Genomic DNA, 25000 nt, shown 5'->3' with positions numbered 1-25000 from the left:
CTCCTCTTCACACTACATCTCAGTCATCCATTTACAATACTGAACAATCACATACCCTGATCCTCTACATAACACAGGTTTTCTCAGTACTAAGGTACTGCTGACATATTTAGGACAGTAGACCCCACCACACATACACACATATATACTCACTCACACATTCAAAATCAATCTGTAAGGGAAATCATCCCTCACTCACCCACACCCCATCCCTGGCTACTGTTCCCTTTCCACCCTTATTTCCAACCCTTCCTCCTCTCTTCTTCTTCTTCAACAGTTGTTGAACATTAAAACTTACCCACAATGCAACACTACATCATCTCTGATGAAGGCCCTTCGGTGTACCCACTTCTCTTCTCATTGCCCCTTTTATGTTTGTCTCTCCTCTCCCAGACCCTATATTAAATATTTCATCTAAGCTTTCTGTCCCCACAGCTTCCTCTCCCTGTTCAGGTTTTCTCTCCAATAACCAAACTGAAGAATTTCAAAGATTACATCCAACCTCACCAATTTACCTTGTTCCTTACTTTCCTACAGGAACTATCTGCTGTCACTGTACCTCCTTCTCATTCTTAAATTAACCAAATAAAATCTACTCCCACTGTGTTGACCATGCCCTAACCAAATAAGCCACTCCCTAAATGATTGGATCATTTTCTGACCAGGTAGACCACCTAGCCAGCCTGTCTTTATTTACCTTTATAAGCTTTCTCTGCTCAGACATTCAGCCATTTCTTTATTAAATTAAGTCTCCCTGTCTCTGCCAGACATTAAAAGATCAACTGGATGCTCTGAGGCAAACTATTCTATCTGACCTTTCTACTTGTCTTTTTTCTGTAACAGGTTGACCAGCAGACAAGCTGATTGGATGGACGTAATGATAATGTTGGTGATAATACGAAAAATAATAGTTTCTGATTTAAGCACAAGGCCCAGCAATTTTTAAGGGTGGGTGGGGTAGTTGATTACACTGAACCCAGTGCTTGACTGGTACTTTATTTAATTGATCCCAAATGATAAAAAGTATTGTCGACCTTGGTGAGATTTGAACTCAGAACATAATGAACCAGAACAAATACTGCAAAACATTTTTACTGACACTCAAACAATTCTGCTCATCGACCTTGTCCTGTCCCCTAAATTTCCAGGCCTTATTGCCTATAGTAGAAACAATTACTATGATGATTTCTAACGGTGTCTCAGGGTGGTATATAGTGAATTATATCAACCCCAACAGATGACTGGTATGTTTATTGCTCCACCCCTGCCCATGCCAGAAGGAAGAAGGTCGATATTGACCACGACACGGTTTGTCTACCATTCTCAGAACAAATGCTATTGACCCACTGAGTTGGTCAAAGGATACTTTTATTACTACATGAAACCAGTATTGATTGGTTATTGTTGATTAGTGATAGGTCAGCTCTGATCAAAGGTAGTTCCATCCATGACTATTCCATCAATTTCCTATATGCAGGAAATCCAGGACCACATTATTGTTGATTTAAATGTTTAAAAATATTTATTTTACCTGATTTCTATTTTATTTCTAAGAAAAAAAATCACCCCCTCTCTAAACACCTAGCATCCACTTTTAACATTTGCTGTCCCCTTGAGAGCTCACAACTCGCTTCCAAGAGGGCACCCACTTCTCAGGCTTAAAACCTCTCCTCTAAGGCTTCCATTATTCAAGGTTGACCATAGAATCAGCAGTTAGAAAGTTCTTTTCCAAGGTGTAAACCTGAGCGAGGTTTTTCTCATTATAGGACGCCAGAAGTTACCTATGCTGAAAGTGTTCTCTCTCCACATCTCGATTTATCCAAGAAAAGACAGTCTCTCGGCTCTCAAATAGCTTGGTACCAGTATTGTTGCAGATAGACTCAGAATATAAAGAATTGAAACAAACACTACTAGCCTTTTTGTCCAATGGCTTAATAATTCTGTCCATCTACTGACCTTGATTAGGGTGTATTTTATCAACCCCATAAGAAATGAGAAGCAAAGTTGACATCAGCAGGATTTGATCTCAGCCATGGCCGATGCCAGTGCCCTCTGACTGACTCCCGTACTGGTGGCATGTAAAAAGTACTATCCAAACGTGATCTATGCCAGACCCGCTAGTGGCACATAAAAAAGCACCCACTACACTCTCAGAGTGGTTGGTGTCAGGAAGGGCATCCAGCTGTAGAAATTTGGCCAGATCAGATTGGAGCCTGGTGCAGCCCACTGGCTTTCCAGACCTCGGTCAAACCGTCCAACCCATGCCAGTATGGAAAACCGACGTTAAATGATGATGTAAAAAACCAGAAGAAAGATTTTGATGGTTTCTACTTTTCTCACAATACCATTAAACAGGAGCAGCAGAAGTTTATATGAAAGGAATTGACTTTAGTGTCCTACAGCTATAATTTTCATTGACCCTCAAAGGATAAAGTGTTGCACCGAATCTAGTGAGATTTGAACTCAGAATGTAAAGGGGTTCAACTAATTTAGTGCAGCACTCTACAGGCTCAGCCACACCAATACTTTCAATACTAAGGTATTAATGGAGTCTGTTGAAATCGTGCACTGGTTGTAAAATGAATGTTACCATCATAGAAGTGGTGTTGTTTGTTTGCAATCTTCTGTGGGGTCATCTGCAGCCATAGTTCTGGAAGGATAGGAGGGTGTGTTACCTTACATGGAAGTGAATGAGGGTTGGCCATGGAAAATCTGCCCAATTGAATTTTATTTGAATTATACAACCAGGGAAAAGTGGATGTTAAAATGATTTTGTGTGTGTGTGTGTGTGAAGGCTCATGGCTCAGTGGTTAGAGTATTGAACTCACAATCACGAAGTAGTGAGTTCGATTCCTGGACCGGGCTGTGTGTTGTGTTCTTGAGCAAGACACTTTATTTCAAATTGCTCCAGTTCACTCAGCTGTAGAGAGGAGTTGTGACATCACTGGTGCCAAGCTGTATCAGGGGCCCCTTTGCTTCTCCCTTGGATAGCATCAGTGGCATGGAGAAGGGAGGCTGAGATGCATGGGTGACTGCTGGTCTTCCATAAACAACCTTGTCTAGACTTGTGCATTGGAGGGGAACTCTCTTATATATGCACAGACACATATACATGACTGTGTATATGTACATGTATGTATATATTTGTGTGTTTAATGTATAAGAAACGTATTGTAAATTTTATCAACATTGGAGTTTCATGCTTCCACAAATCCTGGTGTTTTGTGTTTAACTCAAATATTTTCATCACCAACCATGGAGATCTCATAAGGTTGATTGCTTACTTCCAGATTCAGTAGCATTGAGCAGATGAGAGACATATTCCTTCCTGGATAGGATTCCAGTCTATCTCAGGTAACTTTCCTATGTGCATGTGGACTGAAGTATATATGTGTGTGATTGTGTGTATAATGTATGTAAATGTGTGTGTGTGTGTTTTATATTGAGAATTTAAAAAATATCGCCATCCAAACATGGCCGATGCCAGCGCCGCCTTGACTGGCTTCTGTGCAGGTAGCACATAAAAAGCACCAACCAATTGTGGGTGCTGCCAGCCTCCCCTGGCACCTGTGCAGGTGGCACATAAAAAGCATCCACTACACTCACGGAGTGGTTGGCGTTAGGAAGGGCATCCAGCTTTAGAAACACTGCCAGATCAGACTAGAGCCTGGTGCAACCTCCTGGCTTCCCAGACCTCAGTCGAACCTTCCAACCCATGCTAGCATAGAAAACGGACGTTAAACGATGATGATGAAATGAAGCTGTTATCCAGTGTCTTTTACCTATTACTTGTTTCAATCATCAGACTGCAGCCATGCTGGAGCACTGCCTTGAATATTAGTCAAACAAATTGACCCCCATACTTAATTTTTTAAGCCTGGTACTTATTCTATCAGCCCCTTTTGTTGAAACACCAACTTAGGGGGACATAAACACACCAACACCAGTTCTCTAGTGGTGGTGGAGGCAAACACAGTCAAAGATACACACACATGGATGGATATATGCATGCATGCGTGACAGACTTCTTCTAGTTTCCATCAACAAAATCCACTCTCAAGGCTATGGTCAGCCTGAGACTAAATTAGAAGACACCTGCCTTAGGCACCACACATTGGGATCGAACTCGGAACCATGTGATTGGGAAGCAAACTTTTTAACGCACAACCACATCTGCACCTACAGTACATTTGTGGATTGTATATTCTGGACATATTACTGTGCTTTTATTTGTGATATGTTTTGGTCTGCATGTGTGTGAATGTAAGTCAGTGTATATACATATTATATCCTATGACTACATCTGTGTATGTAATTTTTATATATGTATATATACACACACACACATACAAAGTGACTCAGAGGCCAAGAGTTTCATGAATGGCATTTATCAAACTGGTTTCATTTATAAAGGAAGTCCCCCTTATTTGAAACCAGTTTGATAGGTACCAATGCGCTAAGCTCTTGGCCCTTAAATCACTTTGTAAACTTTGCCCATAAAAAGTAATAATAATAGTAATAATAATTATATATATAATATGTATATGTGCGTGTGTGTTATATATCATCCCTGATGATGCTATTTGTAATGACTAGTGGATGGTGTGTTTAGGGTAGTCTTCTTTAATAACCCTATGTGGGCCGGCAGGGTTGGAATTATACGAAAGGCCATTGGGGTCCTCTTTTAGTTTTGCACATTTCCTCATTATCCATAAAGTAATATTTGTTTAATGTTGTATATATGTGTGAGTGCATGATACAGAACAAGAAATTCAGCCCTTTGTTTTTATAGTTTTATAAACTATATATATAGCACTAAATATAAAATCAAACGAAAAGAATAAGAGAAAAAATGGATATCAATTCATACCAGAACAAATACAAAGAAAATTGACTTCTAGTTCATCAGAATATCTGAAAAAAGAACAGAAAAAATAATTTCACAGAAGGCCAATGGGATCCAGTTGGCCCCCAATGACCCTATTTTATGCTATAATATCCAAATGACTGGGAATTTTTAACTCAAAATTTCTATGTGCATACATGAACTATTGACAATAAAAGTCATGAAATATAAAATCTTTTCAATAAAAAATGTAAAAGTTGCATAACTTGTAAAATTCGCTGGGGTCCCAAGGGACCTCACCAGCCCACGAAGGGTTAAAGAAATCTACTTACATCTTATATTCCTCTGTTAATCTTTTTATGGTTTTATGGACTGTGGCCATACTGGGGCACTGTCTTTTCAGTCAGTTATTATAGTGACCCCCTATACTTTGTTACAATTTTACTGACACCAGAATGAAGAAAAACAAGTCAACCTAACCAGGATTTGAACTCAGAATGTAAGGATTCAAAACCAAAAATACCAATCCTACCCATCTTTATATACATGAAGGGGTGTTGAAAAGTTCCTGGCTTTAATGGTATTGCGATAGGCCTCATGCAAAAGAACCTTCCAAGTTCTTTTGCAGGGCTTAGAAAAACTGAAGGACCATGGCAATAAGTGTTTGAATCTGAGAGGGGAATATGTTGAATAAAGTCGTAATTAACTGATCCTCCTGTATTTTCTTTTACCCAAAGCCAGGACCACTGCAGCCCCCCCCCCCAGCCCCACCCTCCTCATAGTGTCTGCTACCATATCGCTGGGCCAACTAAAATCTTGTGAGTGGATTTGGTTGAAAGAAGCTCATCATGTGTGTGTGTGTGTGTTATTAGTATTTCCATATCTTGATGTCATGTGATAGTTGTAAATGAGCAGCACCGTCACACAAGCAGTGTCCTTTGTTTCCAATCTTCCGTGAAAACATGTTCGGCCATGAAGAAGTATTACCTTGTTTGGAAATAGGTGAAAGTTGGAGATAGGAAAAACAGCTGCCTTGATAGATTTCGGGGTCGATAAATTAAGTACCAGTGAAATGTTGGGGTCAGTGTAATTGACTAGTTCCATGCCCCCAAATTTCAGGCATTGTGCCTATAGTAGAAAGTATTATTATTATTATTATTATTATTGTCATGGCAGAATCATAATCTTGTTGGACAAAATGCTTAGCAGCATTTCTTCCAACTGTTTATGTTCTGGGTTCAAATCCTGCCTAGGTCACCTTTGCTTTTCACCCTTTTGGGGTCAGTAAAATAAACTACCAGTTTAACCTGGGGTCAGTGTAAGCAACAAACTGCCATCCTCTAAAACTGCTGGGCTTGTGCCAAAAATTTGAAACCATTACTAAAAGAATATGTTGTCGTTGATCCTCAGCTAATCCCTGATCAAACAAATACAAGAGAATCCAACCATGACCATCCTGTCTGTTTATATATCCAGAACTCCATTGTCCATTGTGTTCTTCCATTTTTTAAAAGATTGTGGTTTGAAAAAGACCGGTTGAGTGACTGCAAAGAAGCTCTCTAATTAGCTCATAATCCTTCATTAACTTCAACATGCTCTCTCTTAATTAACTAAGAACTCATTATTACTTTCATTATTATTGGTTTTGGTTATAGTTGTTTGATATCATCATCGTCATCATTATCATTATATTTTTTCTTTTTTTTTTCTTCTTTAGAAACATAAACTGGAATCATTTATCTGAAAACAAAACAAAAAAAACATAACAAAACAAAAAAAATAACAACAGTACTGAAAGAGCTGAGGGTTTTGCTTAAGCTTCCAGTTCACCTTTGACCCCCTAATGGTCATTCTTTCCTTGTTTATTGCCCACTGACAGTGACCAAAGACAACGTTCCTGTGTCTTAGTTCAGTCTTCCCTATTCACGTTGCACGGCAGTATTGCTCCAGATGGGCCAGTGTATCCATCCTTTCTACCCAAGTTGGCCCACCTACCACCCACCTGCTACTCTACCACTGCTTTCCGATCATCATGTGAACCATCTACCAGCTTCATCCACAGACCAATCACCGACCTGCACATCAGTCACCAAACTGCACATCAGTCGCCAAACTGCACATCAGTCGCCAGCTGCACATTTGTCATCAACCTGCATGTTTGTCATTTGTCTCCAAACTGCACATCTATTCATTTCAAGTCATTGACCATCAACATACCTGCTTGGCAGTCATCTACCCATGTATGTGTGTGTGTGTGCATTTGTATGGATGTATGTATGTACATGTGTATGTATGTATGTTTGTGTGTATATGTATGTATAAATGAGTATATGTGTGTATAAATACACCTGCATGAGCAATTGTCTGCAAATTCATATAAACACACGCTCAGTGATCGTCAAGGTCATTATATGCTTTGTATAAATAAGCCAATGGAAGTAGCCTCTATGCAGTCGTTCGGTCTGCTAGAAATAGCAACCAAATTCTTTCAAATTACAACCTCTATGTCTTCAAAAAATGAAGGACCAATTGGATAATGTTCTAGATACACAAAATAATAGGATGCCAATGGCCACATATAGAACACTTGTGATCATAGATATGTTCGGTCATAGCTGACCTCACTTTAAACACACACATATATATATAAAACTATTTTCCAGTAACCAACCATGCCATCCCCACATAACCCTGTTCCAGCCTTTACACAGCCACCTTGGCCAATGTGTTCTCCAATTTGGAGGCCACTAACAGCAATATATTCATGTAACAATCATCCATCTATAACAATTTATAATAGTTTGGCTCCTCCTGTCCTCTATCTTTTACACAGCCAGTTGCCATCAATCCACCTCCACAGAAATACTTATTTGTCATCTCAAAGCTACCCTGCTTACTTGGAAATCATCTGCCTTCTAGGCACCCTTGTATACTCATCGATCATCTATCCTCTATGCAGTCATAAATAATCACAACAATGGTCATCCACTCTCCACCATCTCACCTACACATCAATATATAATTATGTGAGGGGCACGTGTAATAGCTTCCTACACATTCTTATATGAAGACCATCCATATTCTATATAACCATACATACTCATATGAAGGTCATGGGCCATCTACCTCTTGTACATTTATAGGTACTTAATTGAGGGCTGTGTGACCCCTACATATTTATACACACGCACATATTGGTGTTCTTCATGGCCTGGACATTCATTCCTACTCACTTGAACTTCCTCTTCACAATTTAGAAACCCATATAAATACACAAACACACACATATATATTTCTTTACTACCCACAAGGGGCTAAACACAGAGGGGACAAACAAGGACAGACAAAGGGATTAAGTCGTTACATCGACCCCAGTGCTTAACTGGTACTTAATTTATCGACCCCGAAAGGATGAAAGGCAAAGTCGACCTCAGCGGAATTTGAACTCGGAATGTAACGACAGACGAAATACGGCTACACATTTCGCTCAGCATGCTAACGGTTCTGCCAGCTCCCCGCCTTTATATATACATCATCATCATCATCATCATCATCGTTTAATGCCCGTTTTCCATGGGTTGGACGGTTCAACTGGGGTCTGGGAAGCCAGAAGGCTGCGCCAGGCCCAGTCTGATCTGGCAGTGTTTCTACGGCTGGATGCCCTTCCTAACGCCAACCACTCCGCGAGTGTAGTGGGTGCTTTTTACGTGCCACCTGCACAGGTGCCAGACGAGGCTGGCAAACGGCCACGATCGGATGGTGCTTTTTACATGCCACCGGCACAGGGGCCAGACGAGGCTGGCAACAGCCACAGTCGGATGGTGCATTTTACGTGCCACCGTCCACATTCGGATGGTTCTCTTACGTGCCATCAGCACTGGTATCACAGCTACAATTTCCATTGATGTTGATCGATTTTGATTTTGATTTACATTTTCACTTGCCTATACATACATACATACATACATATATATATATATATATATTCACACACACATTTTGGTGGAACAGTAGGACTGAGTACTGAACACTACATCGATAGATAAATATTTTCTTTACTTGTGGATTTTCAACACTGCTTTAGGTTTCACACTTTATAGCTTGCAATTTTCAAGCGTTCCAGTTTTTTAAAAAATCATGGTAACCTGTCGCTGGATTTTCTCAGTGAAACACTTGAAATTTGCAAACTGCAATGCATGAGACTTAAGAGAGTGACAGAAGTCCACAAATAACTATAGACATATCCTCACTTGGGATCACCTGTCCTTAAAGTACTCAGGTGGTGGTCATCTGCTCTATCCATTGATCTGCTGATCCTCTTATAGAGATAAAAATGACTAATGATATACATGCATGTATTTGTGATGGTACATGTGTAGTGTGTGTGTGCTATATATATATATATATATATATATATATAATAGCAGTATTGCCCAGCGTTGCTCGGGTTTGTTTCGACCCTTTAGAATTGGAATTTTTGAAAAGTAAAAATTTTGCATTATGTAGCTTGTTATTCTCGTTAAGTGAACATTTTTCTGATTGAAATACACCAAAAAATGGCAACACAGCAGTCACAAAATCGTGAAAAATAGGGATTTTCATAGAAAAAAAGCACCTTTTTTATATAAATAATTTTTGGTGTTAACATGGTTCGATTTGAATTTTATCTTCTACGGAAGGAAGAGCAAGCCTTCTTCTATCATACTCTCAATTTTGGTCAACTTGCGCCGCAGGGTCTCGGAGAAGATAGTGTTAGTTGAAGGCTACCAAACCTGCCATACACAGACAACTTCAGCTTTATATAGAGAGAGGTATATATTTGTGTGTGTGTGTGTGTGTGTGTGTGCATGTATATTGTTTTTACATGGGAAATGATGACTGTCCTTCCTCAGCCAATCTGATGAAGAATTGTTTTAAGCTGAAAGCAGAGAAATAACTGTCAACTTTTTCATAAAAATACAAAATGTGGTACTTTACTGAAAAATAATGAGTGATCCTTAAATTTATCTTTAACTGTTTTTTATATGCAACTACACATAAAAATTAACATATATATATACACATACATACACTCATATGTATTAACATATATGCTTCAACATATGTATGTTTATATATGTGTGTGTGTATTTATATACATGTGCACACTGTATTTACTTGAATACAATGCAATCCTAAATATGATACAAATCTCACTTTTTCTTCCTAAAAACCCATCATATATTGTTTCTTATCTTTTATTAAGCTCAAGTATAATCATATCCTATTTCCTCCAATTTTCACCCTTATGTTTTGTTATCTTGTATTAAATCTATCGCTTTTTACAGAATACATAGACACACAGACACACATTTACTGGTTTCTATCGTTGGACCTTCAAGGTTTCTTTGGTCCCAATACTTCAGTTTTATCTTATAAATATTTGTTCATCGAATGCCTAATTTACTGCCTGTCATAAATGGGTGCAACTTAATGCACCAGTTTACAAAGGTACAAATTACATGCACACACAAGGTATATACATATTAAAATAAATCTGTGTTACACCTGGACACAATTGGGCTTCTGCAAACTGGAAGCATTCATAGGACATGACCAAGACCTTCATCAGCCATGGAAGAAGTCAAGTTTGCTTTGATTTTATACACTCCTGATAGCAAAATCACAAACCACGAAATATATAAAGAACAGGTGAGAACTTCACAGAATTTAACTGTCTTTTTTTGTACCAAGACAACCACGAAGTGTACCATCTTTAACCCTTTTGATGCTGACCTGATTGAGACTGTCTCTGGTTCGATTAAACAAACCTCCAGTTTTAAAGTGATCCAAGTTAAAACTTTACATCAAAATTTGATGTGAATTTTATCTTCAGACATCAGCTTAATAAGATCAAAATTATTTTACTGAATACTTCATTATTTTCAAGCTTGAATCGGAGACAGTGTATTTCAATAGAAAATATAACAAAAGGGTTTAAAGTGAACTAAATTAAAACTTTCCCTCTAAATTTGATGATAATTTATCTTCCAAACACCAGCGTAATAATGACAGTTATTTTACTTAATTCTTTATTATTTTCAAAATTAGTTGAAATAACAGCAAGTGTATTTTCAGCAGAAATATAATAACAAAAGAATTAACCAATTTGATATCAACCTGTCTGAGACTGTTCCTGGTTCTGTGATACACACTTTCTATTTAAAAGTGATCTAAATTAAAATCTTCCATCGAAATCTCATGTTGATTCATCTTCCAAACACCAGCTTCCTAAGGACAAAGTTATTTTACTAAATTCTTTATTTTCAAAATTAATTGAACCAAAAGCAGTGTATTTCAAAAGAAGTATGGGAGCAACTGGGGTAATTATCATCATCATCATCGTTTAACGTCCGCTTTCCATGCTAGCATGGGTTGGGCGTGAGATTGAGGGATGGCGATCCAGATGACTGCACCGGGCTTCAATCTTGATCTGGCAGAGACCCTGGTCGGTTATTTCCAGAGAAGCACTCAACCCAAGTCCTGGTCTATCAACACTGTCGAATCCCGGACTAATACCGAAATTTTCCAAGTGTACAAAATCCTGTTTTCATGATGTTAAAACTGTTGTGCAGGTGTGGTAAAAAAATAAATAATGATCATGTGTGTGTGTATTAAGATATGGAAAGTAAAGCAAGATAGAGTTTGTACAATATTTAGTAGCATTTTCCTTAACTAACTGATGTTTATTAATTACTAATGAAACGGGCCTAAGACGATGTAACTGAATATTATATAAACTAACTGCCCTGTCTTGTTTTGCTTTCTTTATGCACTCTGTGACCCAGACAACAGTAGAGTCCAACCGAATGAAATTTGGACTACAATGCAAATCGTCATCTTAGTTTTCTTGTGGAAATACTAGAATATACGCAGAGACCTAATTATCAGTCATTTGTCACAGTATACAATTATGTATTGTGATGTATATATTATGAGATATATATATATAATAATAATAATAATATAATAGCATAACACACACACCTATATATATATGTAAATATTATAACACACACACACACACACACATATATTATATATATATATATATAAGGCGGCGAGCTGGCAGAAACGTTAGCACGCCAGGCGAAATGCATAGCCGTATTTCGTCTGCTGTTACGTTCTGTGTTCAAATTCCGCCGAGGTCGACTTTGCCTTTCATCCTTTCGGGGTCGATAAATTAAGTAGCAGTTACGCACTGGGGTCGATATAATCGACTTAATCCGTTTGTCTGTCCTTGTTTGTCCCCTCTGTGTTCAGCCCCTTGTGGGTAGTAAAGAAATATATATTATATATATTGCGGTTGCATGGTAAGAAGACTGCTTCCTAATCACATGGTTCCGGGTTCAGTCCCACTGTGTGGCATTTTGAGCAAGTTGTCTTCTATTATGGCTTCAGGCCAACCAAAGCCTTGTGAGTAGATTTGGTAGACGGAAGCTAGAAGAAGCCCATCATATATATATATATATATATGTAATAAATTAAATTAAATTAATAATTATATACATAGGTATATTATTATTAATTTAATATATAAATTACCTATGAATTTTTATAGCATGCTGACTACCTGATAAAAATCATTAATGTATATTTTATCCTTATATTCTATTATGAATTGATAAATGTATGTGTGTGTGTCTGTGTCTGTGTTTGTCTCCCACCACCACTTGTCAACCAGTGTTGGTGTGTTTACATTCCCATAGATTAACAGTTTGGTAAAAGAGATTGATAGAATAAGTCCCAGGCTTAGTAAAAAGAAAAGAGGAAAATTAAGTACTGTGGTCGATTCATTTGACTGAAAATGCTTCAAGGTGGTGCCCCAGCATGGCCGCAGTCTAATGACTGAGACAAGTGTCATGTTCCGTTGGATTGGACAGTTTGCCAGAACCGAATGGACATAAAGATAACAGCGTTTGCTTTGCTATGGTTTCTATGGCTGGGTGCTTTTCTTAATACCAACCACTTTGCAGTATGTACTGGGTGTCTTTTTCCATGCCACCAGCACTAATGAGACCACCATACAGTAGTGCTGGGAGTACAGAAATGTACCTAGTAGTCAGTGTTAGGGCATCCACATATAGAAAGCAGACACTGGGGCATGGTGCAGTCCTTAGATCCATTGGCCCCTCTCAAACTATCCAACCCATGCCAGCATGGAACATTGGCTTTAAGGGTATCATGAAAGGCCAGGTTGGAGGCCCAACCTTCTGAGGTCTTTTATAGGGCTTAGAAAAACTGAAGGACTTGCAATAAGTGTGAGAGTCTGAGAGGGAAATATGTTGAATAAAATCATAATTAACTGATCCTCCTGTATTTTCTTTTACCCAAAACCAGGAACCTTTCAGCACCCCCTTGTATATATGCCTCAGAACCCCACTAGGCACCAATGTCTAAGCATTATCTAAGCCTAATTAAATTGCTTATGAAGAAAAACCAACTAGGTAATCCCCACAATCACTTTCCACTTTACTAGAATGAAGAACAAGACCAAGATATAAAAAATTCACAATCAAGCATAACAAATGTGGTTTTCCAACATCAGCTGCCAAACAGATATCACTATGATTTCAACACACATATATATGAGAAAGAGAAAGAGAGAGAGAATATGTTTATAAATATGTGTGAGGTTAAGTACAGTAACAAGTGTTAAGGCGAAGACCAAAGCCATATGAAAACTGCATTAGTTGCTGAGATGAAGGACAGTGGCTGGTGGCTAAACCTGCCCATCTCATGCCACCATGTTTCAGTCATTAGGTTGTGGTCATGCTGGGAGACCCCCTTAAAGAGTTTTCAGTTGAATGAATCAATCCCAGTACTGTTTTTTTGTTTTTCTAGCCTAGCGCTTATTCTTCAGTCTCTTTTGCCAAACGGCTAAGTTATAGGGACATAACTAAATGGCCCTTGGGCTAACTAGTGAGGCACTCTTCTGCATTCTAAGCCAAAATGAAAGGTTATATCGGACGACATAATCTTATCTTTGCTACGCCTGAGAAAATGTTGGAAATGTCATAATTGAGATACTTTTGATCATTGATCATAGCTCTATTCAGTTTGAGCTGACCTGGGGCTAAATATGAACAACAACAAAGACATGAGCCTGTGTGTAGACACTTTACGTGCTAGAAGCAACTACCAAATCTCCTTATCAACCACACTGCCTAAAAGGACACAGCTTTGCTTAACTCCTTTCTTAATCGTAACCTTTTAGTTTTTAAACTGACCGCATCCAGCCAGAATATTCTAACTGTTTTATATTCACACCAGCCAGATCTGGCTTCTCACACCTACCCTATAATGTCATTCTAAAAATATACAATCACATCATAAAGCTATGAGATAATGCATAATCAGTTAAAAACAATGTGAATAAGAGCACTTAGAGAGTACAAACCTCCACCAAGGCAACACCAACGTCCTCTCAACAATTAAGCCTGAGATGATTTTTAAAATGAGAATATCTGAAATAAACTCGATTGCTCTCACAAACAAGAATACTAAAAATGAACCCGACCGCTCTCAACAATTAAGTAAAAGAAATGGAAAAAATCATCCAGAGTACTGGATCGATCCCAAAATCTAATCAGTTCATGCCAGTCATGAGGCCAAACATCCCTGAAAGTTTCATCAGAATCCATCCAGCGGTTCTTGAGATATCTTGTCCACGGACAAACAAACAAACACAAGTGAAAACAATACCTCTGCCTTTGCTAAGGCAGAGGTCATAAATATACATTATTACATTTGACAGAGTAATCTGAATGCTAAAGGGTTAAATACTGAGGTTTTTTCTCCTTTTCAGGTCTTACCCCTGGTGTTTGCTCCTGGTTCATGTTTGTCAGTATCTGGAGGTCTTTGTTGAATTTGGTAGCATGTGGCCCACGCCTGGTGGTCAGAGCATCCAACTCACAATCATATGGTGATGGGACGACATGTCCACTCTGTCAGCCAGTCTTAATTGTAGCCAGTTGATTTCAATTATAATCTGTACTTTGTTTGGGACAGGCATGAAAATCACAGCTTCACATGAGAGTATACACGCCTGACTTGGTAGAAAATCAGTCATGATGATGATGATGATGATGGTGATGGTAGTGGTGGTGGTGGTGGAAGCAATGATTGCAGTGGTGGTGATTTTGATGCCCTCTGCCCCAGTAATGATGATGATGGTGGTTATTAATTTTGCCACTAAAAACAATTATAAAGAAAAACAAACAATAACAATAAGCAATAATTTATTAATTAGGCATGAAGCCTAAGGTGAGAAGAGTTAGAATTAGAGTGTCTTAGAGACATTAAATATGGAGAGAGAGAGAGAAAAAAACAATAAAGAAAAGGAAAACAAGAAATAAAAATTAAATTTTTTAAAAAATGGGGGAGAAAGAGAAATCGGAAGAAAATCTGGAAAAAAACCCCAATGGTGGTGGTGGTGGTGGTGGGCAGTGATGGTGGTGGTGGTGGTGGTGGTGGCAGTGGCAGGCATTGGCTGGTGGTGGTGGCAGGAACAGGCGAGAAGATGGGTAGATGTGTGTGGGGGGGGTGCGGTTATTGAAGAAAATTTTTAATGAGATAATAATAATTAAATGAAACGACACATTTCATGACACAGCAGATTAGATGAGCTATTAATTAGCATGTTTTTATGTTTGTTTAGTTTCAGTTTTATTTTAATCTGCAGTTAATTCTAATCTAGCCATCTTCTCATCACCCTGCAGCCATCCACCCCACACACATCTTTTTCTCTTCCCCCCTCTCTCTCTCTCTTCTTCCTCCTCTTTCCCATACACATTGTATTTACTAATGGTTTGGTAGCATTTGTAAGAAATAGGAAAATAGGAATTTAATTTTTAAGTCTAAAGAGAAAAAGAAAATTTTCTGTTTCATTTTTTTTTAATTATTGTTTTCTTTTTTCAGTCTAAGAGTCCCATCTATTACATGACTGGCTATTATTATTATTATTATTATTATTATTATTACTACTACTACTACTACTACTACTACTACTACTACTATTATTATTATTATTACTGAGTAAGAAAGCAGTGCATACCATCAAAGTGATACTGGGGTACAAATATACAAAGCCCAGTATACCCATCATGACTACCCGTCTGATAAGGGTATACCAGGCACATGCATCACAACCATATGTGCGTGCCATGATGATCTCATATCAAGATAAACAATGCATGACCTTGCAGGTGGGGCCCAGTTAGAATTTTCTTCAGATTGTGTTGCCCATCCCACTCAAAAGATTCCTTATTATTCAGGGTGTACATGAATGTTTTCAATTCAAACCCAGTGTCCTTGATTCTGGGTTGTAACCAATTCTTTTAGATATCAAGAAACTTTCTGACAATCCTTGTTGCTCCCAACAGAGAAGATTTCTGAATGAACACAACTCTTGTAGTTACACCAATCTCAATAAAGTGGCACTCCATCGGTTATGACAATGAGGGTTCCAGTTGATCCAATCGATGGAACAGCCTGCTCGCAAAATTGACCTGCAAGTGGCTGAGAACTCCATAGACACATGTATCCTTAACATAATGCCCTGAGAGATTCAGCATGACACAGAGTGTGAGAAGGTTGGCCTTTTCAAATACAAGTACTCCTCATTTTGGTAGCTGAGTGGACTGGATTAATGTGAAAGGAAGTGAAATAAAGGTGACATACTGGGGTCGATCTAATCGACTGCCCCCACCCAGCTCCCAAAATCTTGGGCCTTGTGCCTAGAGTAGAAAAGAATATCAGCTTCACCTATGATCCTTTTGAGATGGCAAGAGTATAGAGCTATGACATGTGGCAACAAACTGTAGAAAGAGAGAGTTGGGAACATTTACTGCTGAGGAGGCTGGACTCTAAAAATAGAACCAAATCGACTTAACTATAATCTCTGTTTCATTTGTCTCACATCTGGTTTTTTTTATCTCGATCTTCCATCTTTTACTTGTTTCAGTAATTAGACTGTGGCCATGCTGGAGCACCACCTTGAAAAATTCTTATTTGAATGAATCAATCCCAGTACTTTTTTTATTTTTGTTTAGCCTAGTATTTTGTTGGCTTCTTTTGCCAAACTCCTGAGTTATAGGCAGGTTTTCTGTGGTGAGATGCCTTTCCTGTTACCAATCCTCACCTGTTTCAAATCAAGGTAAATTTTGTCCCTTGGCTGCTAATGTTCGCATGGAAGATAGGAAACAAAAGACAGTGCTTGTGTGACACACACATCATCATCATCATCACCACATATAAATATATGCACATGATAGGCTTCTGTTAGTTTCCATTTACCAAATCCATTCACAAGGCTTTGAACAGCCCAGGGCTATAATAGAAATCAGAGTGGTGAACAGGCAACAATGAGCAGTGCTATTGATGAATAGTTAACACAGAACAGCATTGATGGTAAACAATTAACACTGAGTGGTGCTGGTAAACAGACACCAATAAGCAGTGGTGTTTGTGAACAGTTGACATTGAGTAATGTTGGTTGTGAACAGACAACACTGAATGGTTTGGTAGTAAATAGTTAACACTGAGCAATGTTAGTGGTGAACAATTAACACTGAACAGCATTGATGGTGAGTACTCAGCAGTTGTAGTGGTAATGGTGGTAAATAGTTAACAATGAGCAATGCTAGTAGTGAACGATTAACACTGAACAGTGTTGGTGAAGGAGAAAGAATTCTGAGCAATGTTAGTGGTGAACAGTTAACACTATGCAGTGTTGGTGGTAAATAGTTGCTACTAAGCAGTGTGAACAGAGAACAGTTAACAATGAGCAGTGTTGGTGGTGAACAGACAACACTGAGCAACGTTGGTGGTGAATTGTTAACACTGAGCAGTATTGGTGAACAGATAATACAAGGCAGTGTTAGTGGTGAGCAGTTCATACAGAGTGGTGTTGGTAGTGAACAACTAACACTGAACAGCATTGGTGGTGAGTATTTAACACTGAGCTGTGGTCGTGAACAATTAACACTGAACAATGTTAATGACGAACAGTTAACAATAAGCAGTGCTGGTAGTGAACAGTTAACACTGAACAGTGTTAATGGTGAAGAGGTAATGCTGAGTGTTCAATGTGGATGGTTAACACAGAAGTGTTGGTGGAGAACAAACAACCTGGGCATTTGTACAAGCGGACATTGTAACAAATAAAAGAATGTTATCTCCAATAAAATTAAATACAATGAAAATATTTCGTTTTTGGATTTGGTTTGCAAGATTCTTTATATGAGTTTGTGTGTTGAAGCATATTCTGTTGTGTCTGAGGAGAGTGTTTCTCTTTTTGTGCCTTATAATGTAACACACTCACCGGTAAAATTTCCACTTTTTTCTTATTTTTATTTTCCTAAAATTTTCGCTGTGTCTTGCAACCTTTTCAAAAGAGTCAAAACTACTGAAAAGGTTGCAAGATGCAACGAAAATTTTAGGGAAATAAAAATAAGAAAAAAGTGGAAATTTTACCGGTGAGTGTGTTACATTATAAGGCACAAAAAGAAAATGACTCTCCCCAGACACAACACAATGAAAATAGTTTTACTAATTGTAGTGAATGAAACTGAGGAGCTGCATATTGGTTGGCCACCAGGAAATAAAAACGTGGGAGATGTGTTTTATGAGGGATAATGCTTTTTTCTGCAAGAAATAAAGTAGGAAATTATTTACCTTTCTTTAACTAAAATACTGATGGCTTCCAGGTCATTGCACAAGAACTGTTGGAAGAAATCGTAGCCAATGTGTGACTCAATATGTGTTCTGTTGACCAAGCTGGAGCATATGGAAACATTTTTCTGGTGTCTAATACAAAAGAAGAGTGGAGGTGACAGGTGAAGTTGATGTATCGCTCACCTGTGCTTTGGCTGTTGCCGTAATGTACAGAATGATGTGACTCAAGGGTTATCACCATGGACATTTCTAATGATGCTGAGCCTTGGCTTTTAGTTAAGAGATAAAATGGAAAAAAAAACCTGTGGTCAGGTAGATATGGAGGTCTTGATGACCAGTGTTGATTCACAATTATTCTGGAGTTGTACCTTATTATAGGTGTAAAAAAGAAAACTAAATTGACTGCTAGGGAAAGGTTAAAAAAGCAAACAGTCTTACTATGAGACAGTAAGATCCCTTTGCAGAAGAAAGACAATAATAGACAACAACAGAGGCAGCAACAATAACAAGTTACAAAATGTAGTTTATTGTGTTTAGAACACCAATGGTCACTGCTTCAGGGATGGAGGCAAATATTGCTTTGTTCTCAGGACCAGAAAATTGAAAGTCCCCATCATCTAGTTTTATCCAATTGCCTTGTAAAAATGGGGAGATTATTATTATTATTATTATTATTATTATTATTATTATTATTGTGACATACCAATCAAGTACTGGGGTCGATGTGATTGCCTTATCCCTTCCTCAAAATTTCAGGCCCTGTGCGTATAGTAGAAAGGATAATTATTATTATTATTATTATTATTATTATTATTACTACTATTGTTTCTGTTGTTGTTGTTGTTGTTATATAGATAGATATACAGATAGACAGATAGATAGATAGATAGATGAATAGATAGATAAATATATAGATAGATAGATAGATAGATAGAGAAAGAGAGAGAGAGAGACAGACAGACAGACAGACAGACAGAGGCAAACAGACAGATAATGAGAGAGAGACATAGGTAGGATAATAATTACTTCAGGACTTATATAAACCCAGTACTACCTGTCACATGGTTGAGTGATCAATGACTAAACTGGTCCGGCCATTTGATTCATTCCACCAGGAGAGTGTTGCGGAAATCTGGTAGGTTTAAAAGCATGGCCTGTCACAGGGTGGCTGAGCTTCTTAAAGTTAATTGCCATCTACAAGTCCATTGGGTAACAGCAATAGAGAAGCCTCGTAGGAAGAAGACCCAGTCTTATAACAACTGCCATCTGGTATCAAGCTTGCTCTTTAGGTAGCTCTGCTACTTTGCTGCACCCGTAAGATGTCCCCTCGTCATGGTCAGAGGATTGATAGAGTTCGGGAAACAGAGACTGGAGATGGCTCACCACTGGAACTGGGTACAGCTGTTTGGATACTGGGAATATGGCCTGGTTGACTGGACATTCAGCCTGTTTTGGTGACAGTCCTTTGTAGAGCTGGAGACAAACACACACACACACACACAGAAATATACACATACAGATAGAATGAAAGAGAGACATTACAATGTATTGATTGAATATTATTGACATAAAATACTTGCCCTCTCCTCATACATATAAAAAGAAATATGATCACATAATATACAGGGAGAGAGAGAGAGAGAGAGAGAGAAGTGTTGCAGTGATTGAAACCAAATTACTAGGAAGCCAAGCAGACATCACAAACAAGCCACAGTAGTTTCACGTGATCTGCCTGTTCAGCAACCAATCAGCATCAAGCCATTGTAGGATTGAATTTTCTGGACCCTTTTCATTGTGCCCTATATGAAGGTGTCTTTTGGGGATAATCACGGAATTTTGAGGCAGCCTCGCAACGTCTCCATTCTCATCACATTCAGCTGATTAAGACAGATGGCAGTTAGTAGACAGGGATTTTTGTCACCATGAATATAGTGTGGGTTCTTTGCCAGTTGAGATGAGTCAGCTACAGATTGTCATGTTGGTTAACTTGTCACAGACCCCAAGCAGTATGTCTTTCCTGGTGTATTTATTGCTGTTAGTATTTGCAAAAGATAAACACATAAGACACCATGTTGTGCAGTAATAAGATATTCTGTAATAAAATTGTCTGTGAGTGTTGTTAGTTACTCATTGATGCAGTCTGAAAAATACATTTTCATTTGCTGACTCAACAGCCACCAAAACAGCATCTGAAGAATGCCAAACACCACTCCTGACTAAAGGAGCCTTAAAACAAAGCATTCAAATGCCTGGTGTTGCATAAGTTGGTTGCTGTCGCATCAGCAATGCTAAAATGGCAGTACCAGAACAGAAGTGTCAAAACGTCTTGTATCCACTCTTCACAAACAACCTTCATTTCTGTCTATTCTCCTGTGAACGTCCTTCAAACAGACAACAACCTAAGCATTTCAAGAAAGTTAACAATTAAAGGTAAGTGACAACTGGAACAGGTGGGGCATGCTACTGGGAGCCTTCAACCATAAACCACCATGATAGGGGCAAAGGTGTAACAGTTGCAAAGGGTTAAGAGAGATACAGTCAACTTTGGTTCCGCCTTTATGATGAAGCAGCCCTTTCCAGGAATGACTTGCTTCCTTCAGTTTAAGGGAGGAAATACATTTTATTTGTATCAGTCATTGGATTACAGCCATGCTGAGCCCTGCCTTGAAGGCTTTAGTAAAACAAATCAACCTTAGAACCTTTTTTTTGTAAAGCCAGGTACTTATTCTATCAGTGTCTTGTTGCCAAACCACTAAGTTACAGATGTATAACCAAACCAAGTGGTAATGGAGAAAAAATGCATACATAAAGACACACACAAATAGGTTTATACATACATACGTACATACATTTTTTTCTTTTTTCTGGCACTCCGTTGGTTATGATGACAAGGGTTCCAGTTGATCCGATCAATGGAAGAGCCTGCTCATGAAATTAACGTGCAAGTGGCTGAGCACTCCACAGACACTTGAACTCTTAATGTAGTTATCAGGGAGATTCAATATGACACAGAGTGTGACAAGGCTGGACCTTTGAATTACAGGTACAACTGAAATAGGAGTAAGGAGTGAGAGAAAGTTGTGGTGAAAGAGTACAGCAGGGTTCACCACCAGCCTATGTCCAAGCCTCGTGGAGCTTTAGGTGTTTTCACTCAATAAACACTTGCAACACCCGGCCTGGGAATTAAAACCACAATCGTATGACTGCGAGTCTGCTGCCTTAATCACTGGGCCATTGCACCTCCACACATACATACATACAAGTATATAGAATACACTTTGTAGTGCTCCAGAGGTTTATACTTGCGCAGGTAGAGAGGTAAGTTTAGGGATAAGCAAGTTAGGCAGGCCGATACACAAAGTATATCAAATACAATAAAAAAAATAACATGTTTATGTACATAGGTGCAGGCATGGCTGTGTGGTAAGTAGCTTGCTTTCTGACCACAAGGTTCTGGGTTCAGTCTCACTGCATGACACCTTGGGCAAGTGTCTTCTACTACAGCCTCAGGCCAACCAAAACCTTGGTAGATGGAAACTGAAAGAAGCCCACAATGTGTGTCTTTGTGTCTGTGTTTGTTCTCCCACCATTGCTTGACAACCAATGTTGGTGTGTTTATGTCCTTGCAACTTAGCAGTTTGGCAAAAGTGACTGAGAGAATAAGTACTAGAGTCGAGTTATTGGACTAAAGGTGGTGCTCCAGCATGGCCACAGTCAAATGACAAACGAATAAAAGAAAAAAAAGATACAAAAACGTCCAACTTACACAGAATAGAAATGACATCAAGAATTAAAGGGGCTGAAGAAGTTTATTAAAAACCCAACAGCTGTTTCTGGGGGATTGGTGGTCCAAAATAATGATTGTAAATTGATTCCATCATCGGATGATACAAGCCTCCGTCTTCAGGGAAGAAATCTTACATTTGAGGTGCTGACAGAAAGATTAAAGTTGGAATGATTTTGTGGAGAGCTCAGTGTATTAGAGGAGGAATTGGGGAGTTATTCAGACAGAGAATCATATATACATATATATATATATCATATTTCTTTCCATGACCTTTATCATCTATGTTCCTGCCGTAAGGCTTTACTTCTACACACGCCAGCTTAATATAATTTTCTTTTAAACATATAATTAGATCACAAAAAGTATAAAAATAAATAATCAATATATAATAAGTAAAAAAAAACTACATATGTTTCATGGCTATAATTAAATTGGAATTACAATTAAATTAGATTTAATCAAAAATCAATTCAATTTAAAATTATAGTCACTCTTCAGGTTAACAATAATAACAATAATAGTTAAATAAACAAATAGATTTAAACAATATTTATTGCAAAAAATAAAATAATTAAAATAATGATTTTTCTTGTAGAAGAAAGACTATTAACTAAATTTGAAACTTAAAATATTAGGACCAGTTGCCTACTACACATTTATTATGTTAAATATTTACAGTAAAAAAATAGAGTAAATAGATAGAAAAATGTATTTATCTGTGAAGATATAAATTAGCTTAATAAAAAAAAATTAATAAACTATAGAATATCTTTAACCTAGTTATACTCTAATATTTAATTATCAAACTATTTAACAAAACAATCACTCTTAATATTAATATTAATAGTGGTTTTTTTCTAATTTATATATTATATGTGTGTGTGTGTGTGTGTGTGTGTATATATATATATATATTATATATATATATATATATGTATGTATATCTATCTATCTATATATATATATATATATATCTTAATATACACAATTACAAAAGAGCTGCTAACAGTTTCATGCTTTAAGATATGTTCAATTTTCAGATTTATATAATATGTGATGTATCTCCAAGCAATATTTTAGGCTCAGTTCTTAATGTATCTCAAAGCATGAAACTATTGACTTGCTTTGTAATTGTGTATATTAAATGATATTTATCTCTAACAGGAGAAAATACTTTCTTTCATTGACCCTTACCTATAATAGAACTTTTAGTTATATATGTATATATTATATATATTATATTGGGTTGGTGCATAATTATTGTGGCTTTTTTTCAACAAATTTTATTCAACAAAAACAATAAGAACATGTAACAAAAACATCTTTAAGTGATTATTCCGGAGCATATTCACCATCTACTTCAATTACTGCTTCCCATTTGCTTGGCAGCTGATCAGACCATCATTTAAAAGTGTTTTTGTTAAATATTGTTATTGTTTTTGTTGAATAAAATTTGTTGAAAAAAAAGCCGCAATAATCATGCAACCACCCAATTTATATATAACATGATATAAGAAAAATAAGAAAATAGAGATAAATCAATTAATAATTATATTTATTAATTAAAAAAAGAGATATAATCCCTACAGCTATTTTGATTCAGACTTTAAAGATTTTAATTAAAATAATTAACTCATTATAAAGTAGACTCTCGTCGGAGGTAGAAAAAGAGATATACCATTACGTTTTTATGTGTTAAGTGTATGAGGCCTATTTAACTTCTAATTGAATTTATATATACATGTAATTTGATTCTCTGTCTGAAGGATTTCTAGTAGAAGATATCTTACATGTGTCTCCTACATGTACAAGTTTGTAACTCCTATTAGCAAATGGAACATGTGTAATGATGAATAAATTATACCAAAAATTTTTTTCCCAGTTTCCTGAATGCTGCAGCCATGCTGGGGCACCACCAGTGACTGTGCTACACTAGTATGTGAAACCACCTTGATACGTGGCACTTGGTCAAGAAGGGAGTTCGACGCCGCTGCCCGCATCTGTGTTTCCTGCTGCGAGGTAGGTTCATCTGGAACCCCTGACAAGAAGAGATCGAGTTTAGTTTTAAAGTAAACCATATATGTGTAAGTGTATGTATGTATACACACACACACATCCTTAAAGGCCCTGCCCCAGCATGGCCACAGTCTACCGAGTGAAATTAGTAAAAAACAAAATAAAAGGTAATAAAATAGGGAATGTAATATGTATGTATACACTACATAGGTCTGTTTATATATATATATATGAGTGTGTGTGTGTAAGTGCGTGTGTATATACATACATATATAAATAAATATATATATGTATACTCTTTTACTTGTTTCAGTCTATTGACCACGGCCATGCTGGAGCACCGCCTTTAGTCGAGCAAATCGACCCCGGGACTTATTCTTTGTAAGCCCAGTACTTATTCTATCGGTCTCTTTTGCCGAACCGCTAAGTGACGGGGATGTAAACACACCAGCATCGGTTGTCAAGCAATGCTAGGGGGACAAACACACACACGCATATATATATACATATATACGACGGGCTTCTTTCAGTTTCCGTCTACCAAATCCACTCACAAGGCTTTGGTCGGCCCGAGGCTATAGCAGAAGACACTTGCCCAAGGTGCCACGCAGTGGGACTGAACCCGGAACCATGTG

The 25000-nt window shown here is 37.7% G+C and overlaps 1 protein-coding gene across 3 annotated transcripts in view; it reads left to right on the top strand.

Annotated features, from left to right (window-relative positions):
* LOC115218910 (zinc finger protein 2 homolog) overlaps positions 1 to 6622 on the top strand; it is a 25096-nt gene extending 18474 nt beyond the window's left edge. Inside the window, exons 3-4 of one of the 3 annotated variants that reach the window (XM_036509104.1) lie at positions 3291 to 3354; positions 6564 to 6617. In XM_036509104.1, coding sequence (XP_036364997.1) covers positions 3291 to 3313 — 23 coding nt within the window. In that variant the 3' untranslated portion in view covers positions 3314 to 3354; positions 6564 to 6617. Of the gene's footprint in view, positions 1 to 843; positions 2773 to 3290; positions 3355 to 6563 lie in introns of those variants that run through there. The other 2 variants (XM_036509105.1, XM_036509106.1) reach the window with 2 other exon arrangements.
* The last annotated feature ends 18378 nt before the right edge of the window (positions 6623 to 25000 follow it).

The sequence above is a fragment of the Octopus sinensis genome, linkage group LG14 (assembly GCF_006345805.1).
Source record: "Octopus sinensis linkage group LG14, ASM634580v1, whole genome shotgun sequence".
NCBI classification, from domain to species: Eukaryota; Metazoa; Mollusca; class Cephalopoda; order Octopoda; family Octopodidae; genus Octopus; species Octopus sinensis.
This window is presented reverse-complemented; position numbering and strand designations above follow the sequence as displayed.